Genomic DNA, 21,704 nt, shown 5'->3' with positions numbered 1-21,704 from the left:
CCCGATCCGAGGTGGCCGCGTGTCGAGCGGCAGGTCGGAGGCGCGCGTGCAGCCGATCGCAGCTGGCGCGTCTGGTCGATCTGCCACGGATCCGCAGCTGTCACCTGGCGCTGATCCCGGAGACGATTGCCTGGGCCTCTGCGATGGAAATCCCGAGGAGGGTATGTTCCCCACGCCGCGGCACACGCGATATAACTCGCCCGGAACAATTTCTTCACCAGTTTCTTCGCCGTTTTCACTGTTTTGTTCGCCTGGCTCCCCTGTAGCATGGTGAGTTGTACATGCAGATACAAACACACTATGATAAGAAGTCGGAAGCAGTTTTCCTTGCACTCTACGTGGAGGATATGTAGGATGAGTATGATTTATCATCTGTATTCATCATGTATATTCTTCAATTGGAGAGCATGGATGGCTAATGTATTTTTTGGATTTATCAGGCTTTTATTTTGTTTTCAGGAGCGAAATATAATTCCTCCATTACATCTATTTCCAAATTTTATCGTGCAACATAAAGAAGCTACATGCTGGCCACGAAGAAACCATGATTCTTGAGGTTGCACTTGAAGAACTCACATATAAAATGCAAAAAAATATCCCAAACTAATACTGTTACAAGGGAGTGGACAACCAAATAGCTGAGTCATACATTATGAGGAAGTCACTAACTGACAGAATGAAGTATTTTAGAGAAAAGGTCACACGATACTAGACATAGACGACAATGCACACGCCAACATCAGGTTGATCGTCGACGTACTTGTTGTCCGACCGTGCGCACAATGTTGTAGCTATCATATTTTTTCTTTGAGATCCTGCACATAAGGATATTATTAATGCCATGGAATATATTTGGACAAATTAAAACATTAAATTACGGCATATTAGGTACCTCTATCAATTTGGCGCACGTACGTCGATTGTGACCATCTGCCTCATGACAATAGCTACATCTACCCTTTGTTCTGGTTTCTTCATCTTTGCCTGTAGCCTTTTCTTCGGAGCACCTCGGCCTGGCACATGCACGGGATCCAGAACCTTTTCGAAACCTTCACCATCAAGGTTAGCCGATTGTGGCATCAACGGGCCAAACCTAATGCTGTTACCCTGAGCATTAGTTGATCCCTTGCTATCAGCTTGTTCACTTGTTGATCCCTTGCAAACATCTTGTCCTTCCAAAACCCTTTTTAGATGCTGAAACGCCTCATCAGAGTGGCATGCCTTGAAACATGCTGCGTGACTAAAATTCCTTAGCTTACGGTACCTTAGGGCTGCAGAGTATGCATACATCTCGCTCTTTCTGGTCGGTGTGAATGCACATTTTGCACTCATTGTCCACCTAGTGAGAACACAACACCTGGATAGTGTTTCTTCTTATAAAATTCCCAATATGTAAAATATGTGGGAACATGGTGTGCCTGCGCATTCCAATTTGCAGCAAGAACAACTAATACTGCGAAGCATACCTTCCTTCGTCTCCGTGCGCACTTAAATCTTTTTATCCATTCTTTCCTTCTTAGACACAACGTATGTGGTAACCTCTGCTGCATCAAGTACCTCTCTGATCTCACATTTTATGACAGCATCTATGCTCCATAAGACCAACTTAAACACAGCAGGAGTGAAAACTTTCGCGGCATGTTTCTCAAGAACTGAAGCATTTTCCTCTGTGAATGGAACGGACTGTAAGGCCTCGACGTCTTGGAGAGCCTCGTTCAAGCGTCACGACGCAAGGCAACGCTCATAGTGCTCTAGCATTTGAAACAACGTCATCTTAGCCTCAAGATGCGTATGTAGCACCGAGTTTAAACTCTCACTCCGCTGATTGCTGCTCAATCCTAGGAAACAACGGCCCTCAAGATATGGAGCACACCACAGTTTTCTCATCTTATACATCTGATGCAGCCAGGAGTCCTCACTTGTTACTTTATTCCGTTGTAAGAAGTGTAACCATTTTCTCTCATGCTCTTCAATGGAAGATGTATCATATATGAAAGATCGGAATTCCTCCTTTACCGTGTCATCATGCAGATGGCGTACAATGTTCTGCTAAATGTGCCATATACAGAGCCTATGGTTTGAGTCAGGCCACACCACCCTGATTGCTCTCTGCATTGCAAGGTCCCCATCCGTGATCACAGATATAGGATGCTTCTGTCCCATAGCATCAGAAAAGGTCCGTAACATCCACTCGTATGCCTGGCTTGTTTCATGTGAAATGATACCACATGCAAAAATAACGGTATTGCGGTGGTGATTCAACCCGACAAACGGCACAAATGGCAGATTGTACTTATTGGTTCTGTATGTGCTATCAAAAATAATAACGTCTCCGAAAGCCTCGTAGTCAAGTCGGGATTGACTATCACACCAGAACAGTCCCTTCAGATGGCCAGCTTCATCAAGCAAGTACCTGAAGAAAAAATCTGAATCTTGCTCTTGCCTCGCCACCATGTGATTGATCACCGTTTGAGCATCCCCGGAAGAAATTGTTTCCTTCTTGTTAGCATGGCAGAAATTGTAAATGTCCCTCATAATGCATCCAACCTCATCATATCCACCGTACTGCATGCACATAATATCCATAATATGGTGTTTTCTGATCCCAGATTTTTCCATGTCTGCAATGTCCGCTTTCTGCTCATCGCTAATTCTTCTGTGTGAACGCAAAAGACACGACAGATCCCGTGGGGCTAGAGGATGGTTGTGTTCATCGATGAAATCCTTGACAAACCACTGACTTGTTTCCTCCTGTCTTGCAATCACCAATTTAGCTTTACACCCTACACGAGTTATACTCCGTGGCCTCCTCTTTCTATCTTCCATCTTCCTCTTCATGTGCTTCTCTTCACGAACCCCTTCACGACTACACACAAATTTCCTTAAAATTATATGGCAGTTGGATCCATCCCACTCGACATAGCTTCTCCGGACACTAAAACCTTTCTCAAGACCATATTTGTTATAGAATGTATAACCTTCATCCTCACTATTAAACATCTTGTTGGAAATATGATAGTACTCCATCATTGACTCATGACTTACGTCCGCCATGTCTTCCTGCATCACAATTCGGACGAATAAAAAATCTGAAAGGACAGACATAAATGCATGCAAAACCCAGTACGAAAGCTTGCGTGGAATTTTAAACTTTGCTCCTTGTACATGTTATGGCAAGCGATCATAAACGTCCATAAACTGGGTCCCCCGTAAACTAGTGAAGTGACCATGGATGATGAAAAATTCTAAATTGAATTGCATGCACTAGGGAAACCTAAATCGATGATGACTAAACAAATCTAAGTAGGAAGTGCAGGCTACGAATCAAAGTAAGTTGAGATTCGGACGATTCATACCTTAAGATGCAAGTCCGGAAGCGATGGGATCAGCGCGGGGCTTTCTCCTATACCGCCGCCGCCGTCGCCGCCGACACTGCCGCCGCAGATGTCACGCCTTATTCTTCTTCCTGCCGCCGACCACGTCTTTTATAGTGAAGGGGACCAGGAGGAGGACGAGAACGACGCCGACGACGGTGAATTGGTTCCTCTCGCCGGGCTCGTCGGACAGAAGGAAGAGGACGAGAAGGAGGACTTGACCGAGCTACTAGATCTAGACGTGGTTCTGGTCGTGGACGTGATCGGTTGAATTTTTTTTACCCTGAACCATTATGCCCTTCTCTGATTAAGCTAATTAAGTTAATTCATTCTTAATCCCCCACCAGATCGTACGGCTAATAAAAATCGGAGGGGTAAGTACTCGAAAGTACTCCAAGTACTGCCCCAATCACCGTAAAGGAGCTCAAAAAAATAAGGTGAGATTTGAGCATGGAGCGCGTCTACCTGAAGTACATCATGTGCCGCCAAGGACAATAGTAGTGGAGTGTAGTCGGGAGTCCCTGGATCTTTTTGTGATCCAGGAGAGAGCTAGTTCGTGGTGGCTCACAGTCCAAGCGCCTCTGCAGCGTGTCAAACATGTTCTGTGTATGCCTACAAACATGTGATGCTGTTTGAGCTTGAAAGCACATAATACATTTCCTGACAAAGTAAACTGATGCATACTCTGTTTGTGGATTTCAGCTGAAGATGTGGAAGATGAAATGGACTACACCACACCGTATGCTGCTACTAAATGGTGGTGGTCTCTATATGCCACAATGTGAAGCTAGCTGAGACAGACCCAGGCACCCAGCTCTTCCTACACTGCGAATGTCAAATTGTGCATTACTCTTTGGTGGCTCAATAGTCAATACACCTTCTGCCCTGAAATACACGACCCATAAATTTAGTCAAAAAATCAATGTTTTCTAAGTTTGACCATGTATATAGAAGAAAATATCAAGAAATATAATATCGAGTGAATATATTATGAAAATGATACATGTAATTTTGTCTGAATACGGATTCACTCCGTTTACTGGTACTCTCTGTTTTTACAGATGATTTACTACTATCCATTTGTTACTTTGCTGCCACTATATTCATGTTTGTTCATGGACAAAGAGTGAGGCTAGCCAATCGAAAGAGGGACCACCACGACAACTGGGCCCATACTGCAGGTCCGAGTTGCCCCAAGTACACGTGAGCCTTCTGATGTACTCCCTCTGTAAACTAATATAAGAGTGTTTAGATCACTATTTTAGTATTCTAAATGCTCTTATATTAGTTTACTGAGGGAGTAGTAGAAAAGAAAAAGCAGGCTATTCAGTTCTGAAAATGTTAATTTTTCTCCTCTGCTGTACCTTTGCCTTTCTGAGACGCTTCTTCAGTGATGCAAACTTGCAGAGTTAATTATAGGGTGGATTCCTAAGACAGCTGTCATTAAGGTGGTGCTTGTCAGTACATGCTTGGTAATTCAGACTTTCAGAGTTTAGAGTGTCACACCGAGACAGACATAGGAGCCAACTTGTATATTTGGTCAGAGTGTTGTCAAGTTTTGTCCTTTCATCCATCGGCCCAAATGGATCTAGGTCCAACTATATGAATACAAAATTATTAGTTTCAACTTATTTCTTTTAAATGAGGGAATTAATTCTATTTCTATGTTGTCCATATATATGCCTGCAACTTTTTATGTTGTACTGTATTCAGCTAGCAAACACCTAATACCTTTGTTGTTCAAGTAAACTCATATTTGCAGAAAATAAGAAGGAAACTCATGCATGCTCTGTAAGTGTATTTCAGATGGCTGGGGAGGGCATGGAAAAACAGCAATGCTACATCGACGGACGTTCACGGCCTTATTACGGGGTGGAATTGAGGTGGCAAACTGTGATTGGATTAAAGGGGAGGGCTGGGCCCCACCCAGCTGAAATTAAGAAGGGGCGGGGGGGGGGGGGGGGGGGGGATGTTTAATTAGTTGAAGGGTCCGTTGAATGCCCGTAGTAATCCCGTGCGTCTATGATTTCTGACGGAAAAATGCAAAGGACTACGCCACACAAGATACTACTGCCAATTAGGTTGCTTTGTTTTTGCTGCTGAGATTTTCATCAAAGGGTGAATTTTATTAGCTTAAAATGGAGCATCAAGAAGATACAAAGTGAAGCTGATATACAACCTGATGTTCGTAAGGGGTGAACGACAGAGGAATGCATCGCCCTTGGAGTTTACGAGTGGCAACTGCTGGCACAGATGACAGTCAAGTATTGCAATACACCATGGAATGTATCAATCTGATGACGCGAAGACGTGCAGTTGTCAATGCAGACTCAGTTTGTTTATTAGTACTCGGTTTTTTTTTCTTAAGGTGTCTAATTGCTCTCATGCTTGTGCTTGTTTGTAAAGGAAGAACGATGACGCATACGGTGTTGTTATTCAAGTTCTGAAAATTTAAGCGGTTCAAGAATATATAAGCACCAAAACGATCAACTTTCAGGGTTTGGTAACGCGTGAAACATGCAGTTTGTGTATGTACTTCTTCTTGTTCTGTTTTTTGACTAAACACATACCATGGCAAATCAATTCGAGCGTGTAATTAAGAAGGGAGTTAACCTGGCCTCAAGCATACTCGTGCATGATTATTTGCTTTGCTTTAGACCTTGGCACGCATGGATATGTGCCTTGCGTGGTAACGAGGCAAAGGCTTCTCCTCTACTCTACTTTGGTTTCCGATACGCTTTTCAGCTTTGTTAAAGCCTGATGCCTTGTTAAAGCATTCAGTTTTGTTAAAGCTGATACCTTGGGGATCATGTTGGCAAGAATAACCCAGATTGCTTCTCCTCTCCCCTTGGGGCAACATGTAACCATTTTGCATGTGTGATGCCGAAGCATATTTTCTTTTCGTGTTGAGCCGTGTCCGTCAGCAGGCCAAGTACTTGCACCTGCATATTTCCAAAGAATATTGAACAGATCTGCTCCTAATAGCTAGTATATATACACGGCAGAGGGCAAGATGCAAGCTACACCAGCCTTGTGATCGAGGCCCCAGCAACCAAATCCGGCATCACAGTTGAGAGCAGAACCGTACGTCGAGAGATAATGGCGGAGACAGTGCTGAGCATGGCGAGGTCCATGCTGGATGGCGCCATCAGCAAGGCCGCCTCTGCTGCCGCCGACGAGATGAGCCTCCTCATGGGTGTGAGGAAGGATATCTGGTATGTTTGCATTCACTTTTTTTTCTTGGCGAAAGGGCCTTCACTTATTTTGTTCGGGTCACAGACTTCCCACAACGCCTCTTACATAGGATTATATCGGGAAAATGATACCCAGCATTCTTTTCCTTTATTTTTGCATGTATCTTTGCATGTCTGGCTGTGGGAATAACACCGAGAGCGTTGTAATTAAGTTTCTCTCGAACCTTTGTTTTGCAGGTTCATCAAAGATGAGCTAGAGACGATGCAGGCATTCCTCGTGGCTGCTGAAGGAATGAAGGAGAAAGAAATGCTACTAAAGGTGTGGGCAAATCAAATAAGGGACCTCTCCTACAATATTGAGGATTGCCTTGCTGAATTCATGGTGCATGTGGCAAGTCAAAGCTTGTCGCGGAAGCTAATGAAGCTCAAAGACCGCCACCGAATTGCCATGCAGATCCGTGACCTCAAATCAAGAGTTGAAGAAGTGAGCAGCAGGAACACACGCTACAACCTGATTGAGAAGAACCAAATCACTAGAGCCATTGATGAGAGGGATTCTTGCATGGAAGATATTCGCAACCAGTCAGCGAACAACATCGATGAAGCCGAACTGGTGGGGTTCTCCAATCCTAAACAAGAGTTAATAAGGCTTGTGGATGTCAATGCCAACAATGGCCCTGCTCGGGTAGTATGCATGGTTGGCATGGGTGGTCTGGGTAAGACTACTATTGCAAGGAAGGTTTATGAAAGTATGAATAACTTTTCATGTTATGCTTGGATCACTGTGTCGCAGTCATTTGTCAGGATGGAGTTTCTCAAAGTTATGATCAAAGAACTCTGCGGTGACGAAGCACTCAAGAAGGAACTTGGCGGGAAGGTGGTGCGAGAAGAGAATCTCGCGAGCTACCTCAGAAAAGAGCTACTTGAGAAGAGGTACTTTGTTGTTCTTGATGACTTATGGAACATAGATGATTGGAAGTGGATCAAAACAATTGCTTTTCCAAGTAATAACAGCAAAGGTAGTCGGATAATGGTAACAACAAGAGATGTTGGCTTAGCTAAGGAGTGTACCTTGGAATCTTATGGATCATTTATCTACCGCCATCAACCCTTAGAAACAAATGACGCCATAAAATTGCTATTAAGGAAGGTGAGGAAAAGTGAGGAAGACATGGAAAAATATGAGAACATGAGGAACATAGTTACTAAGATAGTAAAAAAGTCTGGACGGTTACCTCTAGCTATACTCACAATAGGAGGCATGCTTGCCACTAGAGAGGTTATTGAGTGGCAAAGTATTTATAACCAGATCCCCTCAGAGCTAGAGAGCAACCGAAGCCTTGAAGCAGTGAGGAGGATGGTTACCATGAGTTACAACCACTTGCCCTCCCATCTTAAGTCATGTTTTCTGTATTTAAGCATATTTGGAGAGGATTTTGAAATCAAAAGGAGGCGTCTGGTAGAAAGATGGATAGCCGAGGGCTTTGTCATCGCTAGAGTTGGGGTGAGTGTTGAGGATGTTGGGAATAGTTACTTTAATGACCTAATCAACCGAAACTTGATCCAGCCATCAAGAGTGAACATAGATGGAACTGTGAAGAACTGTCGAGTCCATGATATCATTCGTGATGTCATGATCTCAATTTCTAGGGATGAAAGTTTTGCATGCTCGACATGGGATAATATAACGGGCATAGTACAAGAGAATTTACGTCATTCATGGCAGTCGGTGCCAAAATAAAATCATGGATTTGCACCATGTCCGACCATTAACCGTGTTTGGTGGGAGACCCATGAAGCTGACACTATCACTCTGTTTGTCTGACTCTAGGATGCTTAGAGTCTTGGATTTACATGATGCCCAGTTTGAAATCACACGAAAAGTTATCAATACTATTGGGTTGTTACGTCATTTGAAATATCTTAGTTTTGATTCAAATGTTCACAAGCTCCCAAGATCCATAGGGAAATTACATGGCCTGCAGACTTTGGACGTAAGAGTCGTCACATCACTACCAATTGAGATCACTAAACTACAAAACCTCCGTAGCCTTCGTGTAATAGAATTTGGCCCGAGTTCTGCTGCACGTGCAGTTGTACGCCCTTTATCCTTACTTATCCTGCTCCTAGGGGTGTGAAGGGGCCCACGGAGATCAGCAACCTAAAGGATTTAGAAATACTAGAGGTTGTGAACATTGGGCAAGCTAGTAGGAAAGCAGTTAAAGAGCTCGGGGAGCTTATAAATTTGAGAAAGTTAAGTGTCAGAGTAGGGGCCAGCAAGAAAAACAATGAGATACTTTGTGCATCCCTTGAGAAGCTCACTTCCCTCACATCTCTTTGCGTTTGTGTGGATACTATTTATTGGAGAAACCGTCCATCACTTAAGTGGTTGCATTCTATTTCCTCCCCTCCCCCTCTCCTGAGGAAGCTGAATTTGGTTGGAGATCTCGGGGAGATGCCTGACTGGTTTGGGGATCTAGTACATTTGGTGAAGATTGACTTATCGGATAGCAATCTGACGGAAGGAGATAAAATCATGAAACTACTAGGCGCACTGCCTAAGCTCATGCTCCTTCGTCTTGGTTGGGATTCTTATGTTGGGAAGAAACTTATTTTTAGAGCAGAAACATTCCCAAGTCTCAGGAGGAGACTTGATATGTCGAGCCTGGAGCAACTGACAGAGTTGGTATTCGAGGTAGGCACCTCGCCCCAGTTGGAAAAGATCGAAATTGAATGGTGCAGATTGAAATCACGGATTACTGGCATCAAACACCTTCCAAAAATCAAGGAGATTTCACTTGGCTATGGACTTCAAGTGGCGAAGTTTGGCGCGCTGCAAGGTGAGGTTGGACGCACACCCCAACCATCCCGTGCTACGACTGCAGAAGGACCGGAGCTACCACGATCTGGGTGACGTTGCTCGTTTCTTTCTTCAGCTCCATTGCTGCCGCTCTGTACAGATTCTCTGGTACAGATCGAACATCCTCTTTGTTTCTTTCAATCCGCAATGCTGGTAAATAGTTTGTTTTTCGCTTATCAATTATTTCTGACAGGAACTTGATGTACCGCTGTGCTCTCATGGAATCTCGCCATCACCACTTGGGCTCAGTAATATATGCGCCCCTCTTTCTCATGGAAGATGGCATTATCAATCAACTCATGAATCATCAAGAGGGCAGCCTGCATTCTCTGCTCTTCCCACTGTATACAAATGCTGGAAGATGGCTCCTTAGATTGGTCTGTTGTTTACTCAGCTCACTATATACCTGCATGTAGGCTGTAGCTATCAACTGGTGATGTTTATTATATAAACTCTTACAATCCATTTCTATTCTCTTCTGCTTTATTGCCTTCTATAACAGCAAACATGATCTGCGCTGAAGAAGAGTGTCTAGTTGTAGTTGATGATCGAGCTCTTCTCCGTTCCATTGTTCTGTTCTTCGCTCGCCTCAATTGACCCCTGCTGCATACTGATCTGTTCTGGCATACACTCAGGTCACCAGGAGCCTTAACTGGAACACCATGGTTGCATGCTTTGATTAGTTGATTCAGTTTTGGGTTTCTGACCATGTTTCTCTCTCTATACAGTAGGTGTGGCTCGTTTGCACTTGTTGCTGCTGATGATACGGCCATCCATTACCACCTATCTGCTGGACATGTAAGGACTAACTTATACTGTAAACTTTGTCGTGGTCATCTGATTCGCTTTTCCGTTAAGCATTTATTTCTAATAATCCACTTTGTTGCAGAGAGCTCCTTGAGCTGGAGTGAACAAAAATCCTAACATCTTCTGCCGCCAATGAATGATCTCGAGTGAATCTGAAGCTTGAATTCCATTTCCGATCCAGGAGAGAGCTAGTTCGCGGTGCCTTGACAGTCAAAGTGCATCTGAACGTGAATCGTGAAGTGTTCATGCAGATAACTGGTCAGTTATACTTGCAATTTGTTTGTTGTTTTGAACTTGTGAACACATAATAAAATTCCCGATGAAATAAAACTAATGCATGCTCTGTAATTGCATTTTAGCTGGAGAGAACTCGTGGAAAATGCAATGGACTACACCCCACAAGAATCTGCAGATACGTAATGTTATGCTGCAATTGGCCATCATGTTCAGCTCTCCAGGTTCTCTGCTGGCTTGTGGCCTCTGATATGGTGTAAGGTGAAGCTGAGAGGGATCACGGCGGCCTCTGATACTGTATAAGGTGAAGCTGCGAGGGATCACGGCATTTCTCCACTGTGAATGGAAAAGGAATGCATTGATCTCGGGGCTTCAGTGTAATGGAGGGTAGTAGCAAGCTGCACTGCTACTCAGAAGGAATTCACAAGTTGCAATTGTTGGCCCCGATGAAAAATGACTTCTTAGGGAACAGCATGGAACGGAATGGCTGATGATCAACCTGATGAGAACACCTGCAATTTTTAACACAGCCTTCCTTTGTTTTCTAGTAGTACTCTGTTCTTCCAGAGATCCTTAGTTCCTCTCTGTTTGTTGCTGCCACTATGCTTGTGCCTGTTTGTAATAAAAGAATGAGGATTGCATATGTTGTGATCTGAGTTCCGCTAATTTAAGGATTTGTTTGAATTCTCTCCACTCCAGAACGGCAGGGAACGCTCCGACTCCATGGATACAGACTTGCTCTGTTTCTAGCACTCTGTTTCCTTGAAGAAGATTAATTCCTCTCAAATTCTTGCTGCCACTATGCCTGTGCTTGTTTGTAGATGAAGAATGATGATTTCCTTTGATTTGTATGATTCCATCTGATTTCTCGCGATCTTTGTCGCACTTTCTTCATGCACACCGCCAACTGTTTATCTCAGTGTCTGTAAGATGTTGCATTCCTATTTACCTGCTGGACATGTAGACAGTATCATATACTCTCTCTGATCCGAAATAAGTGTCATTGTCTTAGTTCAAATTTGAACTAAACCATGACACTTATTTTCGATCAGAGGGAGTAACATAGAGTTTCCCAGGCAGCTGTAGGTGAATGTGTTTTTATAGTCTTGCTAAGTCTCAGTCGATGCTATATCGACATTGAGACCCGTGCAAAATTTTATTTTCAGTTTTTTCCTTTTATCTCTTGCGTGTTTTGTCACTTGACTAAGACTTGGTTAAATCTCAGTCGACTGAGGCCTAGCCACACCATATTTTTATATCCATGGTTTTCTGCTTTGATTTTGCTTTTAGCTTTTATTTCCTCTGAAAATAAAAAGCATCACACTTTGTTTCTGAAAACTAGACCACATCAGTATGATATGCGCTATGAGTTGTTACTTTTCATATAAGCAATTCTTTATACTATCATTTTAGTGTCTTAGACTCTCACCATCCATTACCAATTGGGTTCTTCTTGCTGTTTTTTTTTTGGGGGGTTAGACAAGGCGACCCCTTCTCCCCATTCTTGTTCAACATGGTTGTGGACGCACTTGCCGCGATCCTGGACAAGGCTAAGGCGGCTGGGCATATCCACGGGATCACGCCTCACCTTGCTGGCGGCTCTAGGATCTCCCTTCTCCAGCACGCCGACGACACCATCATTATGGTGGAAGGCTCGGAGACGGACATCTCCAATCTCAAATTCCTCCTCCTCTGCTTCCAACAAATGTCTGGCCTCAAGATCAACTTCGACAAGAGTGATGTGATGGTGATGGGCTACTCTCCGGACGAATGCCTGAACATTGCCAACCGGCTTAACTGTCGCTTGGGCTCCTTCCTCACGACCTACTTGGGGACGCCCATTAGTGACTCCCGGCTCACAGTCACCGACTTGCGCCCGACTGTAGCCAAGTTGCAGACGCGTATTGAGACTTGGCAGGGCAGGTGGCTCTCTAAGGTGGTCCGGACGATTCTCATCAACTCCTCCTTATCAAGCTTCCTCTTGTTCCTCATGAGCTTCTATAGCTTGCACGAGACTCTGCATCATGAGATCGCTAGAGTCCAGTCTCGTTTCTACTGGGCGGGCGACAACAATAAGCAGAAATACCATATGGTCAGCTGGCCGGACATCTGTAAGCCGCGGGAATAAGGAGGCCTCGGGATCATGTGTTCTAAGCGCATGAACATCGCCCTCTTATCCCGCTGGCTTTGGCGCATTTTGCAAGGCCAAGGTGGCCTCTGGTTAGACATCATCCGAAATAAATACCTGCGCGGGCAACCCCTCGCCTTCTGTCAGAGGTCTGGAGGCTCCCAGTTCTGGCAGTCAGTCATCCAGCTCCTTCCGGTCCTCCGCATTGGGACTTCCATTTCGGTTTGATCTGGGGTGGCGACTCTGTTCTGGTTCGGCCGGTGGGCAGGAGATTCTCCCTTCGCCGCGCGCTTCCCCGACCTCTTCTCCATTGCCGTTGATCCTTGGATCTCTGTAGAGAGGGCCCTTATTGACTTAGGGCTCCTCGCTTTCCGGAGGCCATTTGGGGCCCCGGAGGCTGCCGCCTAGCACGAGATGCTTGACTGCATCGCCCTCCATGAGCCTGAGGTGGACGATGGCCCGGACATAGTTCGGTGGCGACTTGAGCCCTCCAAGTTGATATGGTGCAAGGTGAAGCCGACCACTGTGAATGGAAGAAGAACACCTTGTCTTGGAGCTTCACTGCAACGGAGGGTTGGAGCTTCACTGTAACGGAGGGGAGTAGCAAGCTGCACTGCCATTTTGAGAATTTACAAGATGCAATTGCTGGCCTAGCTGAAAATCGCTTCTTGAGGAACACCATGGAATGGAATGGCTGGTCAACCTTATGAGAACATCTACAATTTTCAAAATGGACTTACTTTGTTCCTCTATGTCTGTTGTTGCCACTATGCTTGTGCTTGTTTGTAATCAAAGAATGAGGATTGCATATGTTGTGATCCAAGTTCCGCAAATTGAAGAATTGGTTTGAATTCTCTCCACTTCGGAACGACACCGCACGCTCCAACTCCATGGAGTCGGCAGTGTGGTGCAGAGCAGACCAGTCCCGTAGTACCAAATCAACCTGATAGAATACAGACTTGCTCTGTTTCTAGCACTCTGTTTCCTTGTAGATGATTAACTGCTCTCAAATTCTTGTTGCCACTATGTATGTGCTTGTTTGTAAACGAAGAATGATGATTGCCACAAAATTTGAGTTGATGAAATGATGTGCCTGCTATATATAGGCCGTCAAATTTGTGATTCTCATCGGTTTTGCTTTGCCAATTACAGTTTATCAGCAAAAGGCCACGCGGCGGCATACAAAACCCATAGGTTTATTTTGCGAGCAGTATTTTCCATCTGTAATTTATGATCATGTTTCCCAATTTCAACTGTCAATAGTTTCACGAACTTGCAGGCTAAATTGAGCAATCAGCGGACTGTCTAAGACAAAAACAGTACCATTCTGAAGCACTGTACCATTTATCTATCTGTTGGCAGAACAGTGACGATGTCATCGACGAACACACGCTTGCACCCACCACGGATGAAGAGGACATGCCACCCTGCACGGCACTTATCCACCTTCAAGATAAGCGCGTAGCAAGAAATCGCCTGTATCTTTCATGTCCAAACAGAGAAGACATTCATTTTGGGAAGGGTAAGAAATATGCCGAGGGAGTGCAGATATTGGGATCTTCAAGAACATATTCCTGGGGAAGAAATCATGACAAGAATGCAAGCAATCACACAGCTATAAGCGCAACTGTTAGGTCAAGTTGCTGAATTGGTCAGCACTTTCTTTCTGTCATGCATTTTGGTTATGTATATGAAGCCTGTCAAGTTGTCATCATACTGAGGCAAGGTCATGGATTAACATGCAAAGCAGACAAAGGCCGGAAAATTAAGCGGGGCCAACCAACGAAAGGGAGCCCTCCGGCAAGCGGAAGGAATGCCAAACATGGAGAAACATATGAATAACCAACTCAATATCTCAAACATACATATGGTGCTGAAGGTTGAGCCCAGCTGGTCATTGGGTTCATTTTATCATGAACTCTGTCACAAATTTACACATTCAGTTTCTCCCACATGTTTCTTCATGTTGTTCCCCAAAATTGGAAGTACTGAATTTGACCAGATAAAGAATCACTCGGCATCCTGATGTGGTGTGGTAGTCCATTCTGGCACTTGGGCTAGAGTCGGGGTTGGCATTGTCAACACATGGTCTTTCCTATGGAAAAAGACTGAGGCTGTTGCATAGAGCGCAATGTAGAGCAACACAGGGATGATGAGGAATATGACATTCCTGGAGGTCTCCCATTCCCTAGTAGTCCCTGCTGCGTAGGCCACCAGGAGGCTTAGCATGTCCAGTAAAATGGCCGTATGCATCGGCCAGAGTGGCAGATTGTGATTGCCAAACTTATATTTAAATGTCAATGGAAGCAACATGACCACAACCATGATTGAGGCCATGAAGGAGGTTGAGTTGCTGTAGAAGAAAGCATTATACCGATGCTTGTTGATGTCGTGGAGGATGGGATTGCCAGCAGAGTGTCCGTTGTTGTTGTCCTGCCACAGGCCCCCTGGCGGTTTTAGGCCAGTCTGGTATGTCATACTTGCACCCAGGATTCCTAGCAACATCAAGTATTCAAGTGTATGTTTCTCTTTGTTGTTGTTTTCATCATTGGCAATGTAGGTGGTGGTGGTGGTGCTCATGGCGGTGATGGTGGTTGTGGTGGTTGGGATTGCAGTCGTGGTTGTGGTGTTATTTTTGTCATCGTTGTTGTTGGTGGTGCCGTTGCTGCCATGACCTAGTTTCGAGAAGAACCAGAAAAGGGTTACCAGTAAGGCTATGAAGGCTAACACCGGGACAACCAAGGTTAACACATAGATGGAGGTTTTGAGATGCCTGGAGCTTCCAGCAGCGTAGGCACCCATGAGGCCAACCATGCCCACCAACATGCACACATAGAGCACATAACAACGTATAGCTAGACTATAAAGCTTGGGACTGATGAGAAAAAGAATGAGGGTGACAGACGCCATGAAACTTGCCGCATTACAATAAAAGAATATATTGTAACGGCGAGGGTAATTGTTGAGGAGAACAGGGAAACCCACACGGCGACCAAGTCCTTGGTCATCTGCTAACCAAAAGCCACCAGGCGGAGTGAGACCAGCTTGGTATGTGAGGGTTGTGACTAAGATAGCAATCAGCAGCAACATCCTGCGCTTGTCATGTAGATCCTTTACTGCATCATAACCTTCCGGCTCTGGACCAGGGTCTTTGTAGGTCATATGGGCGATGACATAAATTAGGAGAAGACCTTCCAAGGCGAGGATGTGGATGGATGTGTTTACATCCCTAGTGCTCCCGGCGCCATAGGCAGTGACGAGGCACAATAGGTCTAGTCCAATGGTTGATTCCACTATGCGCCGTGTGAGCAAAAACTTGCTGTGCAATATCAGGATGACGAGCATGGATGTGACAAAAGCTGTGGAGTTGCTATAGAAGAACACTTTGTACCGAGTAGGATGTGTCGTTTGCAGCACCGGATGGCCCATTTTATGCCCATCCCGATCTTCTTGCCAGAGGCCCCCTGGTGGATCTAGTCCCGCTTGGTAAGTAATGGTCACCACGAAAATAGCAAGGAGCGTAGCAAAATTGCGAGCTATTTGGTGGTGGTGGATGAACCTGTTGCTACCTGCATATGTATCCAATATTCAATCAGTTATGCAAGGGGCGTACCAAGTCTATATATATTGATTCGGGAAAAAGTCTGCATATTTGATATCAGTTTGTCTAATTCACATTTAGATATTTTCTAAGGATGTCACATCTAAACTCTCACAAATATGCAGCAACAAGGAACAAAAAAGAAAGTTGGGATAAAAAAATAGACCACAAACATATTGGACATCAGCTTAGGTGTCCTAGACAGACCCATTTGATATAGATTAGATACATGCCTGAAAATCATCGAATGCACATATAAATTGGTATGTGAAACTGCTGTCATACCTCCAGGGGTACCCACCCAGTGCTTGAACAGCGCCTTGAACCTTCTTAGCGGGTCAAGAATAAGATACTGTCCCTGAAGGAACACAAGTGCCAGTTGGAGGAAGACACAGACAGGAATCGTCAGGACCAAGAGCGTACTGCCAGCACCTCTGCAGCTCCCAGCAGCATAGGCCCCCATGAGTCCCAGCAACGCGAAGGCAATCACCCCGTAGGCCAGCGGAAGCCGCATTGGGATGGCCCCCATGAGCTTCTTTCTGCCGAACCACCATGTCAATCTCCCCAACAGCACCTTCTCCCCGAGCATCATCTTCTCCAGGAGCACCACGATGATCAGCAGGGACACGACAAACGAGGTGGTGTTGCAAATGTAGAAGGCACGGAACCGACGTCGGGCTTGTAACACTGGGTCGCTCAAATGATGGCCGTCCTTGGTGCTGCTCCAGAATCCACCAGGTGGGCTCAGCCCGGCGACGTAAGAAATGGTGATTGAGAAGGTTGCCAGTAACATTAACACATCGATCTGATCCTTCTTTCGCTTCTTGGAGTCAGTGATAAGTGACTTCATCACCTTGTTTTGTATCGAAAGGGAATTGTTTATGGGGATGGAGCTGGAGTTTGGGTTGGAGATAGTGTTGGAGTTGGAATTGGATATAGAGTTGGAGGTGGAGTCAGGGTTCGAGTTGGAATGGGAGATGGAGAGTGAGTTGGAGTTGAAGTCAGAGTGCGAGATAGAATGGGAGAGCGATACGGAGTTGGAGTTGGACTCACAGTTCGAGTTGGAATTGGAGATGGGGTTGGAGAGTGCCTCTTTGTCACCATTCAGCCAGAGGTAGGAGAAGAAAACACCAATGATGCAGAGTACCAAAACAGAGAAGGCTACCACCGCGAAGATGGTTGTGAACGCGTCCCGGCAGCTCCCAGCACCGTAGGAGCCCATGAGGCTGAGTAGATCGAGCATCATCACCACCCGCAGCACCGATGTCCAAACATGGTCGTTCTTCTGCAGGATGATGAGGATGAGGGAGACCACGACGGATGCGGCGAGGGCGGCAGCGTTGCAGTAGTAGAACGCGAGGTACCGGTGGTAGTGGATATCCCGCAGGATCGGATCACCAGCGATGTGCCCCCCGGGGTCATCCTGCTCCCAGGATCCCCCCGGCAGGTTCAGCCCGGCGACGTAGGTCACCGTTGTGACCAGAGTCGACAGCAGCAGGAGCTGCTCCTTGAACTCGTACAGAGTTAAGTCTTTAGCTACATTGTTACGGCCCCCTCCGCCCTGGTCCTGCTGGGTGGATGGTGCAGCTCCAGCTTCAGGGTCGTTGTTGTGGGTAATGTGAGCCATTTGCTTAGTTTGCTATGAAATGGATGGGGTCTGGCATGAGTATATATGATCCCCGATCGATGTGTATTACCAAGTCAAGAATCAATGCAAGGTGGGCAGCTGGAATCCAGGGCCACCCACATGTGAACTTCCTCCCTTTAGTTTGTGTGACCAGACAAGACTAGCTAGGTCGCTTGCTCGGGGGTCACTTTTATATCCTTCTTCTTGTCTTGCTCTAATTTGGGTGACCGGAGAAAGACTCAGCAACTTCCTATCTCCTTCGCACATTATAATGCGTATAATTAACAATCCGCAACTTGCATTAGAAATGTACATTATGCATGTTCATACATAATTTTGTGTCTCTGAATTGTACTCTTTGCGTGCTGGAATCAATCGCACGACCCACTGTGTTTTCTAGAATAGATCAAGAGTATGCGAGATTGCAGTACAGACTGCCAAATCAGTCAAATGTTAGACAGGTAGAAAGTTGTACATGATACTAGATCAGTAAATGAAAACTGATTTTGGATTATGACCGAGGTAGATCTGCTTAAATAAAATTGCGAGGATCTCGATTATAGTCTGTATAGATACAGTTATGAAGACACTGGTAGAAAATGGGCCTTTAGTCCCGGCTGTGCAACCGGGACTAAATATGCGTGACTAAAGGCCCCCCCTTTAGTCGCGCCTCTTACGAACCGCGACTAAAGGCCCGTCCACGTGGGCGCCAGGGGGCCGTCGGGGCGGAGGACCTTTAGTCCCGGTTCTCGTGGCTAACCGGGACTAAAGGCCTCCTCCGCAGGTTTAGGGTTTTAGCCCCCCTAAACCTGGTTTTTTTGCGAATTTTTTTAATTTTCAAATTTCTGAATTATTTTAACCTCTAATCTCTAATCACCACCCCTCATCACTGCTCAATTTATCCTCTAATCTCTAATCACCCCTCATCATTCCAAATCATCTAACTTCCCGGACGGTCACCCATCCTCTCACTACTCCAGCCTGAGCACGCTTAACTTCCGGGTTCTATTCTCCCTCGTTTCCAAGTCTGCACTTGTTGTTTTCCTGACAATAGTAGGATGTCAATTCTATTAACCCTCAGGAATTTAGCTTGAGTATGAAGTGACACATTTCACTGTTTGAGTTTGAAACTATTGTTTTAAAAAACAATAATTATTTAGTAACACTAATATTTCTGGAATAATTAGTTTGACCACAGTTTGACCAGATTTGACCAAAATTTAAAAAAACTGAAATAATTATTTAGTAACACTAATATTCTAGAATAATTAGTTTGACCATTGTTTGACCACAGTTTGACCACAATTTGAAATTTTTTGAATTTTTTTGCCTCTCCAGATCTTAAAAGCCCCGTATCTTTTTTTCTGTTAGGTTTTTGAGGATTTTCTTTTGGTTTTTCTAAAACTGAAAAGGCGGTCCAGGGGGGGTGGGGGGTAGAGTTTGATGGGCCCTTTAGTACCGGTTGGTCTGGCCAACCGCGACTAAAGGACTAACCTTTAGTCCCGGTTGGTCTGACCAACCGCGACTAAAGGCCTTCGGGCCAGCCTGAGGACCTTTAGTCCCGGTTTGCCAGGCCAACCGGGACTAAAGCCCCTCCCGTCCGCCAGCTGTCGACCGAGCGCGCTGGGCCCAGATAGTTGGTCGCTGGTCTCCTCCCGAACCGCGACTAAAGACCCCTTTGGTCGCGGTTCGATTATTTTGGGGACTAATGGGGCGTATGGAAGCCTCTTTTTCTACTAGTGAGACCTATTAGTTGTTATTGTAGATAGGCACAAATACAATCCTGAGGGCCTAGATGTGCCATGTTTAAGAACAATTATGAAAATTAAATGGTTGTGATCTGTTTGATACAGTTATGAAGATGGTCTATCAAATACCATCGTTTTGCTTTAAAGTTACCTCGCTCTCGGACTTGGATGCCATTTTACTTTTCCACAACTGTGGAGGGGGGTTGTGCTTGACCGATCCATCAATCGGATGTCCCTTTGTATCATCAACTACAAGTCGTCACACAACTACTCGGTGGCTGGAATAGACTGCCCGAGAAGCCATTTATCTGTACCGACCAGTGATGTGTGGAAAAGGGTCAAAGTATTGTCATGTAATAATACTACAAAGCCTGAATTCATGCTTAATACTTGATGTATTTTTGAACAAGGTCAGCTTAGAACACAATCTTCTTCTTTTTTTAAGGCTATCGCACTGACAGCATACAGTCACAAAATTAATGCAACACACTGTTCAAACCATTGACATTAGGAGAGCAATACAACACGATGGCCGCAAACCATTGACATTAGGGGAGCAATAGAGCACGATGGCCATGTGCACTGCCACGCCATCCAATTATCATCATGATGTCACATTGCAGAAGCTGTAATGGATCAGACTGCGCAAGCTGGGGTCACGCATTAGGACAAAATTAATGAAAAACCTATTCAAACTAATTGTCTGACGTTTGCATAATATAATTCCCATTGACATTAAGCTCCGTGTGGAAGTATCAACCTGTAAGTCATGTATTAAGAATGTAAGTTTCAAGATTTTTATTTCCTTGAGGCTACAATTTTCCACTTCATTGATTTCTCTAGTACACTAAGGACCTTAGATCTTTGAAGCGCCCATAAGGACCGCTACATTGAAGTGGTTCTAATTGTAAGTAATAATAGGAGCGTTTGTACTGTCAAGGATTTCTCATCTTTCCTTTGCCCCTTGGTTGGTGATGCCTTGTGCCTTCATTGGCACGTCGTTGTTTCGAAGCTTGTCTGACTTGATGGCATCTCCATGATGCTACTAGCCAAAATAGCTACATCTGAACTCACGCCGCACTCCATAGACTTGCTTGGGCCAGTACCCTAATTAGAAGGTAATTACATGCATTTAAATAGGATCAGCTCCGCTTTATTCATCTAAAGAAATTACTGGGCACTGGTGGCTGGTGCTAATGCATGTGATCAGATCCACTTTAATCGGATGCGCTGGCTAAGCATCCATGCACGTTAGCGTTTTTGTGTTAACTACTGCAGTTAACAATGGTACTCACATGGGCTTTCAGAAAGTTACGAAGCTACAAACAAGCACCTCGAGTCCTTCAAAATAGTGGGGAGCCAACTAAAGGAAGAAGGTAAAAGAATGGAAATACTAGGGGTACTACCTAACCTCATGCACCTTAGTCTTCGATGGGGCTCTTATATTGAGGAGAAGTTAGCGTTCCAAAAGGAACCATTCCCAAATCTGATTCAAAACGGAAGCATTACCAAATCTGAAGAAACTTGATATTCGGGGTCTGTCGCAACTAAGAGAGGTGGAATTTGGGGATGGCACCTCACCCAATCCGAAAATGATAGATATCAATGATTGCATGTTAAGATCAGGAATTATTGGTGTCAACCATCTTCCGAAGCTCAAACAGATCATGCTTAGTTACCATTGTAGGGTAGCGAAGCTTGGTGTGCTGCAAGATGAAGTTGATTCTCACTCCAACAACCCAGTGTTGCGGCTTAAGGAGGATCGAAGCAAGCATGACCTGCAGGGCATTGTCAGAGGATCCAATGCACAAATAGATGCAGCGGATGAATCTTCCCCTGCCACGGTGCGAAAGAGCTCACAATCACAAGTGGTGGTCATCCCACTGACGGTGGACAGGTTAGAAAATTTCTATTTCATTCTATATACATTTAGCCCAACCAAACATGTTTGATCATGCTCAATCATTGTTTTTGTAGCAGCAGCAAAGATCATGACACAGGGAAAGTTGAAGGTTCCACTTTGTTGGAGGAAGATGATTTCTACTCCTACAATTCTGACGTTGAAGATGCTTGATGCTCATTTGTCGTTTTTGGTCACCTCTCTTCTTCTATAGAAAATGAATATTAAACT

General features: G+C 45.0%; 3 protein-coding genes and 1 pseudogene across 3 annotated transcripts; 2 read left to right on the top strand and 2 right to left on the bottom strand.

Moving 5' to 3' along the window:
* Nucleotides 1-469: 469 nt before the first annotated feature.
* Nucleotides 470-3,800, bottom strand: LOC123494812 (protein FAR1-RELATED SEQUENCE 5). The gene is made up of 3 exons (XM_073502793.1): nucleotides 3,357-3,800; nucleotides 893-3,060; nucleotides 470-815 (listed from the first exon to the last, which is right to left on the bottom strand). The coding sequence occupies exon 2, from the start codon at nucleotides 3,052-3,054 to the stop codon at nucleotides 2,050-2,052; it is 1,005 nt and encodes a 334-aa protein (XP_073358894.1). The 5' UTR covers nucleotides 3,055-3,060; nucleotides 3,357-3,800; the 3' UTR covers nucleotides 470-815; nucleotides 893-2,049.
* Nucleotides 3,801-5,368: 1,568 nt separating this feature from the next.
* Nucleotides 5,369-11,314, top strand: LOC141026439 (disease resistance protein RPM1-like; annotated as a pseudogene).
* A 668-nt stretch (nucleotides 11,315-11,982) lies between these two features.
* On the top strand, nucleotides 11,983-12,597 carry LOC141026662 (uncharacterized). Its single transcript, XM_073503504.1, has one exon. The coding sequence runs from the start codon at nucleotides 11,983-11,985 to the stop codon at nucleotides 12,595-12,597; it is 615 nt and encodes a 204-aa protein (XP_073359605.1).
* A 2,010-nt stretch (nucleotides 12,598-14,607) lies between these two features.
* Nucleotides 14,608-17,825, bottom strand: LOC109733952 (uncharacterized). Its single transcript, XM_073503503.1, has 2 exons — nucleotides 16,484-17,825; nucleotides 14,608-16,166 (listed from the first exon to the last, which is right to left on the bottom strand). Exons 1-2 carry the CDS (start codon nucleotides 17,823-17,825, stop codon nucleotides 14,608-14,610), a joined length of 2,901 nt encoding a protein of 966 aa, XP_073359604.1.
* Between the last annotated feature and the right edge of the window lie 3,879 nt (nucleotides 17,826-21,704).

This window comes from Aegilops tauschii, chromosome 7, assembly GCF_002575655.3.
Source record: "Aegilops tauschii subsp. strangulata cultivar AL8/78 chromosome 7, Aet v6.0, whole genome shotgun sequence".
NCBI lineage: Eukaryota > Viridiplantae > Streptophyta > Magnoliopsida > Poales > Poaceae > Aegilops > Aegilops tauschii.
This window is presented reverse-complemented; position numbering and strand designations above follow the sequence as displayed.

What these genes read in the sequence shown, in the direction of transcription:
- LOC123494812 (XM_073502793.1), bottom strand. Translation starts at nt 3,054, where the DNA reads ATGGCGGACGTAAGTCATGAGTCAATGATGGAGTACTATCATATTTCC.
- LOC109733952 (XM_073503503.1), bottom strand. Translation starts at nt 17,825, where the DNA reads ATGGCTCACATTACCCACAACAACGACCCTGAAGCTGGAGCTGCACCA. An exon ending in CTGGGTGGGTACCCCTGGAG is followed by an intron (nt 16,167 to 16,483) that starts GTATGACAGCAG and finishes ATACATATGCAG; the next exon opens with GTAGCAACAGGTTCATCCAC.
- LOC141026662 (XM_073503504.1), top strand. Translation starts at nt 11,983, where the DNA reads ATGGTTGTGGACGCACTTGCCGCGATCCTGGACAAGGCTAAGGCGGCT.